The sequence below is a fragment of the Labrus bergylta genome, chromosome 17 (assembly GCF_963930695.1).
Source record: "Labrus bergylta chromosome 17, fLabBer1.1, whole genome shotgun sequence".
Lineage (NCBI taxonomy): Eukaryota > Metazoa > Chordata > Actinopteri > Labriformes > Labridae > Labrus > Labrus bergylta.
The window spans coordinates 24339833-24348609 of record NC_089211.1 but is presented as its reverse complement, the minus strand read 5'-3'; the positions used below and the strand labels follow the sequence as shown (position 1 = coordinate 24348609).

The 8777-nt window shown below is 42.0% G+C and overlaps 1 protein-coding gene and 1 long non-coding RNA gene across 2 annotated transcripts in view; one reads left to right on the top strand and one right to left on the bottom strand.

Moving 5' to 3' along the window:
- The window catches only part of LOC136183144 (uncharacterized), a 178877-nt gene that overhangs the window by 48278 nt on the left and 121822 nt on the right, over positions 1–8777 (bottom strand). The gene's annotated exons all lie outside the window — the stretch shown is intronic.
- Positions 41–6537, top strand: LOC110001637 (probable global transcription activator SNF2L2). Its single transcript, XM_020657122.3, has 6 exons — positions 41–405; positions 2283–2512; positions 2796–2901; positions 4482–4583; positions 4826–4970; positions 5611–6537. Exons 1-6 carry the CDS (start codon positions 310–312, stop codon positions 5745–5747), a joined length of 816 nt encoding a protein of 271 aa, XP_020512778.1. The 5' UTR covers positions 41–309; the 3' UTR covers positions 5748–6537.

The window sequence follows — 8777 nt, the reverse complement described above, 5'->3', positions numbered from 1 at the left end:
GGTACGTCCCCCTTTTCTGAAATGCAACATCAGAAAAAAAAAAAAAAAAAATCAAAAATGGACCCGATAACTTTAACAGCGGGGTAGGAAGAGAGAGAAAAAAGCAAGTCTGGCAGCGGTCGATATTAAAAACATGCAGAGGGAGACAAGCTCGGGGCCTTCCAGAGTCAGGAAAAAGACTTCGGAGAGCTGCGGACAGGAGATGGGTATGGCATTTCTATTCTCCCTCTGCCCATTGATTTGTATATGAAAACATAGCGCTTTTTATTCTCCCCCCTTCTGGGCTCTCCGCTTCTGAGTGATCAGCTGATGAAGAGACTAGCAGCTCGCCGCTATGCTGGCTTGCTAATTCTCTCCCCCACAGCTGCAGCCGATCCTGATAACCAGCCTGCAGATTGCACTCAGGTAAATATCCTCCTCCATGTCCTCTTTTTTTTTTTTTCAGGATTCAGCCAGGGCTACATCGCATGGGAAAGAGAGGAAGAGATGGATAAAATGTGTGTGTGTGTGTGTGTGTGTGCGCGCTCTGGGAAGAGAGTGTCTGTGAGTTTATATGTGTGTGTGTGTGTGTGTGTGAGCAGAGAGAGAGGGGGGGGAGAGGAAGAGGGAGTGTGTAGGTGTGTGTTGTAACAGATGAGAGGGAATCTTTGCCAGATTAGTCAGGGGGGGAAGAGGCAGGCTTGTTAAGGAGAGAAAAAAGGAACAGGCATGGAGCATCACATGCACACGCTGACAGCAGCCTCCCCTCTCTCTCACACACATTCATGCACAGACAGTTCGGACAAGCCTCACAGCTGCGGTTTTTTTGGGTTTTTTTTACATCTTTGAGGATTACCCTCTATATATCCCTCCAGTTATTCCTCTGGAGCCATTTGCAGCCCCCCCTTTAGAGAGAGAGAGAGTGCAGCGGGGCTTTCAAAGCTCACATTTTGAGCCGAGTGATGAAGAGCAGCATTCCTATTGTTGCCTCCTCTCTGTTAAATAATCTGCCATGTCTTTTGGTTTTGCAGCTACAGCAATGCCTTCTATTTGTGTGTGTGTGTGTGTGTGTGTGTCTGTTTGTGTGTGTGTGTGTGTGTGTGTGTGTGTGTGTGTGTGTGTGTGTGTGTGTGTGTGTGTGAGTGTCACAGTCACCTTCATTCTTATTTGCATTATTATTGTTTTTCAGTTATGTTGAGGCACGTTCCCTTCACAAATGTGTGCAAAACATTACATTTTTTCCGCATGCATTCATCTCTGTCCTTGAGAAACACTTTTTCTTTTTTGTTCTACAAGCGCATGCTCAATTTATTAGATGATTTGAATGCTGCTGTGTGTGTACTGTATGAGCCTGTGTGATTGATGCATCAATATTCTGCTCGGATTGGACAGCCTGCCTTTTTCTGTTTCCTCCCTCCCTCCCTCCCTCCCTCCTCTCTCCAGACGGGGATGCTGCTGCTGCTGCTAGAGCTGCTCTTGCTGCATGCATACTCATGTTTCTGGCCTCTAATTGCCTTTGTGGAGAACACAGCGGTTTGCAGCAAGACAACAGTTAGAAAAATGAAGCAATGAAATGGTCGAAAAATAACGCAGGATGCATCAAAGTGCGGATGTCGAGCAATCAGATGCGTCAGATTATTGTTTCTGTCTCGTTTTTTTCTTTTTTGTGAGGAGCCAGTGAAATACGGGGTTAATATTTAATGCATTATTAGCGTTATAAGACGTGGCTTCTCCTCTTATATTCACATCTCAATCTGATCCTTTGATTATCATCCAACATCTAAGCCTCCAGATCAAATAATCTGTCCTATTTTGCAGAGGCAGCACAGGCAGTGGGGGTCGCTCCGTTCATGCAAATAAATGATGATGATATCATGACCCGTCTTTTATTTGAATCATACTTCTAAATTCTGAATGCTCCAGAAATTCTAAATACCGCTACTGAGTGGCTTTATTAGAGGGTTTTAGACGTGAAGCGTGCTGTCTGGAGTGCTTTAGGTTTCAGTCTTTGCAGGAAAATGAATGTTAAAATTCAGCATGAAGCCGTTTTTAAGCCTCCAAAGTGACAAAAGAAGTTTAAACTAAATGCTCAAATGAAGGAGAAAAGATCAAATCTGTAACAATTTGTCTTTCAACACATTTCTCAGCTCTTATGATCCTTGCCTTGAAATTTTGATTTATTACCTGAACAACAAAAACAGAGAGTAGGCGAGCTTTATGTTCACACTACTTACTCGACCTCTCATTTCCTCAGTTCCTCAGTTCCTCACACTTTTTTGTTTTTGCTTGTCGCCTACCTGCAGCCCGAGTCCCGAGAGAACGGTTCCCTGGAGGAGATGGAAGAGGACATCGGTCTGAAAAAGCGTAAAAGCGATCAGCCCGGGGAGAAAGAGCTGCGGGGCACGCAGGAGACGGGTGAAAAGGTGAAGAGGAAGCGAGGACGCCCGCCGGCTGAGAAGCTGCCTCCAAATCCACCTGAGCTCACCAGAACGCTGAGCACGCTGGTCGATATGGTCATCAACTACAAGGACGGGTAAGGGGGGGTTGCTCAATCACTTGTTCTCTGTGCTCATGCAACAACAGGAAGTGCAAATGTTTCCTCTCACTGTTCCTCCTGTACTCTGATAATCTGGTTCACGCAGCGCTGCAGGAGCTGTCAATCAAAAAAAGGAACAGACATGAATCCTCGACTCTAAAAGACAGATTGTGTGTTTTGATCTTCATGGCCGCTCTTGGGCTTTCCATGAATGTCAAATCATTTTTTCTGAAGCAGTGTTAACATGATGCTGAGTGATCCACCTGACCTGTGTTTCCAGCGTGGGTCGACAGATCAGTAAGGGCTTTGTGCAGCTTCCCTCCAAGAAGGAGGTACCCGAGTACTACGAGCTGATCCGGAAACCTGTGGACTTCAGGAGGATCAGGGTAACATGTCGCTGAACACACACTCACACACTCACACACTCACACACTCACACACTCACACACTCTCACACACTCACACACTCACACACTCACACACTCACACACTCACACACTCTCACACACTCACAAACTCACACACTCACACACTCACAAACTCACACACTCACACACTCACACACTCACACACTCACAAACTCACAAACTCACACACTCACACACTCACACACTCACACACTCACACACTCACACTCACACTCACACACTCACACACTCACACACTCACAAACTCACACACACACACACTCACACACTCACACACTCACAAACTCACAAACTCACACACTCACACACTCACACACTCACACACTCACAAACTCACACACTCACAAACTCACAAACTCACACACTCACACACTCACACACTCACAAACTCACACACTCACACACTCACAAACTCACACACTCACAAACTCACAAACTCACACACTCACACACTCACACACTCACACACTCACACTCACACACTCACACACTCACACACTCACACTCACAAACTCACACACTCACACACTCACACACTCACACACTCACACACACTCACACACTCACACACTCACACACACTCACACACTCACACACTCACACACTCACACTCACACACTCACACACTCACACACTCACACACTCACACTCACACACTCACACACTCACACACTCACACACACTCACACACTCACACACTCACACACTCACACACACTCACACACTCACACACTCACACACTCACACTCACACACTCACACACTCACACACTCACACTCACACACTCACACACTCACACACTCACACTCACACACACTCACACACTCACACACTGTATCAGCCGCTGGTTGTGATGCTTGTCAGGGGGCGTCACCGGGGTCCCTGGGCCCCTCCCCCACTGCCTCAGATAACCCTGAGATCCCTATAACCTCTCCTAAATGACACAAATGACCTTTTTGAATGCTTTAAATTGTTACTATTTTCACTTTTTAGAATTCCTTTAAAATAATTGGATGTATTTTACAGTTCTTTTAAAATGGATTTTATATCTTAGTGATTTTTATTCCTTAATCTTGCCTTGTTTATTATTCTATGACCTGCCTGTTTTTTTTATATTTGCTGTCCTTGTAAAGCACTTTGTAACTTGTTTTTAAAAAGTGCTCTATAAATAAAGATTATTATTATTATTGTTATTTATTATAAATTAAGGTTGACGAAATGCTTTTCCTGCCAGACGGTGGCTGTAGTACACCTGAGTGGGTTTTGCTCTCCATCATTAAATAACAAAAGAACAACTGTAACACTGTAGAGATGCTAAGAAGCTAAACGTAGCATCTCTTAACTAAAGGAATAATCTGTCTTACTTCACCCTTTGTGAGTAAAAAGCGATTAAACTTTCCTCAAAATGTTGAACTCTCTTTGAGACAGAAGACTCTGTAATCATGTCTAGGGTCATCTACTTTTTATTTTTCCTTTTTCTTTCATTACTCGCCGTGGTCACACTTTGAGGTTTTTCATACTAACCCTGTGCTTCACAGGAACGTGTTCGCAATCACAAGTACAGAAGTGTGGGCGATCTGGAGAAGGATATTTTCCTCCTTTGTCACAACGCGCAGACCTACAACCTGGAGGGATCTCAGGTGAACCCTGACGAGTTCTTTCATTGGACGGCAACAAAAGTGCTTTTCAGTTTTCATTCTGTTTGAATTTTATTTGATGTATTTGGACTCAAAGCTTGTGTGTGTGTGTGTGTGTGTGTGTGTGTGTGTGTGTGTGTGTGTGTGTGTGTGTGTGTGTGTGTGTGTGTGTGTGTGTGTGTGTGTGTGTGTGTGTGTGTGTGTGTGTGTGTGTGTGTGTGTGTGTGTGTGTGTGTCGTCTGCAGATCTATGAGGATTCAATCGTCATTAAGTCTGTGTTTGAGAGCGCGAGGCAGAGAATCGTCACCGACGAGGGACAGAAAGGAAATGTCAGCGGCGGTCACAGCGATAACGGCGCCGGAGCTGAAGACCAATTTCTTTCGTCAGCAGGTGAGTTTTGAAACAGAAACATTGGGGATTACATTTAAGCACAACAAAATGAGGACAAACAATTACTGTTAAAACAATAAATTGGCATCTCAATTTAAACCTTTAATGTGACGAATTCAATTATACAGATGATTATAGAGTTTATTTCCGGTTATACCTATACTGCTTTATTTCATGAATATCCTCAAACTGTTACAGCTTTTATTTGGTTAGAAAGCTTTAATGGCATTGTTTTATCCATCTTAATTGTTTTATCTCTTTTTATTGCCTTTTATTTATCCTGATTGTTTTCACCACATTTGTATTGCTTACTTTCTTTTATCTCTTTTCATTGCTGTTTCACTGCCTCTCTGATGATTTTTTTTGTTAAAGGTCAGATATTATGTTGAATACACTTCACCAAGTTTTTTAGAACTCTAATATATGTCTCTAGTCCGTCTTCAAACCCCCCAATGATGAGAAAAGTCTGCCTGCTCCACTTTTCAGAAAATGTGTGCAGAAAATTGTTTTTTGCTTCTTTTGCTTGTTTTCAGGCACTTTGTAAACCCTTGTTTTTTTTAAGTTTCTCATACCTAAAATCATTAATTTTTAAATAAATATTAATGTTACAATTGATCCTTTTTTTTCCTCTTGAAACCAGTGAAACCATTACCACCAGTCCAGCAGAAGAAGGACGATCAGGAGGAGAGTAGCAGAAACGTCACAGAGAAAAGGCCCCAGCGTCATTTAGACAGCGACGACGATCTAGAGGATAAAACCACTAAAGATGAAGGTTGAACTGAGAGGCTTTCTGTGTTTTTGTTTTTGTTTTTGTACTCCGGTTCATATCTGTTCTCTTCCTCTTCCATTTCAACAGCTCCGTCATTTTCTAAGATAAAGAAGGGTCATTGAAAAAGAAAATACACAAAACCCCTCAAAGAAAGGTCCAAAATGGATCCATTTTTATAGATGACTCACGCCACTCCAACATGTCTTGCTGCATATTGTGGACTTTTTACCTGCCTTAGTCCCTGTGGTCGCTTCTGCAAATATTCTGTCAAATCCCTGGTTTCACTCACTGACTGTTTTTAATCCATACATTTGATTGTATAAAATGCCTTCATTCGTCTTGGAGCATGTATATTTCTCTTGGAGCTGATGATGACGTTGATGAGTCAGGGGCTGGAGATTTGAAGCACACAAGAAAGTCTTTTTTTTTTGAAGAAAATAACAAGAAATGAAGACTAAAAAAAAATCTGTAGTTTCATTTAAGAGATGATACGTCTTTGATAAAAGTTGAAGTACGCAGTCAAAGACTTGTTTTAGTACCAACAGCAGTACTTTTGCCTGTTTTTGATACTTGATGGAGTAAGTTTGGGTCTGATTAAGGGTACTCCAGTTGAACATTTTTATCCCTTGTGCTACAGTATATTCACATATTGTACAGTTTGTGTGAAAAGTAAGTAAAAAAAAGTCTTTTCATTTACTCTCCTGGTTGTTTTGGGAGGTTGGAAGACATCGTTGTTGAGACAATCCCTTGAAACATGTATTACTTAAACACCTGGGAAATAAATTTTACCCAAAGGTTGCACTGCTTTGTTATTTTAAAAAAAATATTTATTGAAGTAGTAGCTGTTGTAGACGTATTTAAAGGTCACATATTTTGCAAAACACACTTTACCATGTTTCTCTAACACTAATATGTGTCTCTAGTCTGTCTACAAACCCCCCAAGCGTGAGAAAAGTCCATCCTCTCCGTCATCTGCCTGGCATGCCTAGGGCATGGTGTAAGAAACCTTGAGCCACCTAAATCTAAGAGGGGTGCGTGGTCAGACACAGCTCATTTGCATTTAAAGGTACAGACACAGAAACAGCCTGTTCTGAGCAGGACTGAAATAGAGGGGTTTATAGGTATGATCAAATACAGTGAATATATAACAAGAAACTTCACAGACATTCATTCAAACTGGTTGAACAGGAGGATAATATGTGACCTTTAAAAGTCAGAAAATGTCATATCGATTTCGCAAGAATAGAGAAAGGCCCTCATCTGAGGATATATAGAGATATTTCCGGGCAGGTCTTTTTTTTTAGTACGGCAATCAATGGATCACATGCAGCAACTTAACCTTTTTACTAAGCAGGAGATACCATCAGAGTCTGTGTTATTCCCTTTAAAGTGTGAGTACTGTATGTTCTATGTATTTTTGACAAAATGCCAATAGGTGGTGCAAGAGGGCTGTTTGGTGTTTTCTGTTTCTAGTTGCCAAAAAAGATGCCAAAGTACAAAGTCGCTCCTAGTGACATAAATCTAACAAGATTCTTAAGATCAGTTTTTAAGAATTTCCCCTTAAAGTTAAGACTAGATCCTTGTGAAGACAAAAGTTATTCACAAAGCATCTTCGCCTTTAAGAGTGCTCTTAAAGTGACAAACTGTCAGGAGAATTGAGGACTATAGAGAGGATGAAGAGTTTCTCAAGCTGAGGAGAAAATTGAGTAATGTTCACTAAACACTGAATGAGTAATAATAGAATCATAGTTGGGCTGTTGAGATAAATCCATCTTGGACTTTTTTCAATGCAAAGTGAGACATGTATGTTGAGACCCTCTCAATATGGTTTATAATATGCTGATGTCACTATCAGCTTAAGAAGAAACTACTTTGGCAAGTGGGAAACAATTTGTAGGCTATATTCTTAACGAGACACAGGTGAGCTAAATCAGGACAGGGAAGCTCAAGGCAGGAAAACACAAGGAGCAGGATCTGAAAGACAGAAGCACGGATACAAATGAATACAGCAAATGACAATATTACTAATATAAAAGGACAGAAACAAAAGATGACACTAGGTAACTTGACGGGTTGTGTTAATAAGTACAACTATTCAGCTTACTGGAGGAGTAAAGATTCCCATTGCATAAGCCATAGCAGCAGGCCTTCCCTACCAACAATCCAGAGGAACCTACGAGACAAATGAGCTCAGGTGCACCCAAGAAAATATGTGGTTAGTAACTTACTGTACATAGTACATGACGATTTAAAGATAATGACATGCAGTAATATGATGTGAAGGAAGAGAGAGGAGAGAGAGAGATAGGAGCTCAAGGTGCTAGTTCCACCGGCAGTCTAAGCCTATAGCAGCTTAACTAGGAGCTGATCCATACCTGCGCCAGTCCTAACTATAAGATTTATCAGAAAGGAATGTTAGAAGTCTATTCTTAAAAGTACAGTGTGTCTGCCTCCAGGGCCATGGCTGGTAGATGATTCCAAAGGAGAGGGACTCTACCTGGAATAATACATTTTCAATCAGGAGAGACTTAATTGAGAATGAACAATTATTTATTTACAATATGTGTGCAACAATTTAATTTTGAATGTGCAAAGTCTTTGGGGGATTAGACTCCATCGTGACGACTTCCCACTCGGAAGGTAATGAAGCCGACAGCAGGCTCGGAGACCCCCCTATGGAGTCTAGACACTGGTGGTGGTGAAGAGGAATGGAGGCTATGATGAGCCTGAATCTGGACTCTGCTGAGCTGGAATGGAGGTGACTGGGGCGGTGGTGGGTTGCAGCGGTTGCCCTGAAATGATAGGATGACTGTGGAAGAGAGAGAACTGTTTTAACATTTTGCCGCAGCAGGATGATTGGTTGAGAGAGGTTGTGCCCGAATCTGTTTGGTTAATTACTTAATAAACGCCCATTATCAGCTGATCACCAGAGAAGGGAGACAGAGGAAGTAGTAGGGGGAGTGGTTTAGGTTGAATTAATGAGTGGAAGAATATAACCAGTCTTCCTGTCTGAACTTACGCTGAGCTCCATTAGAGAC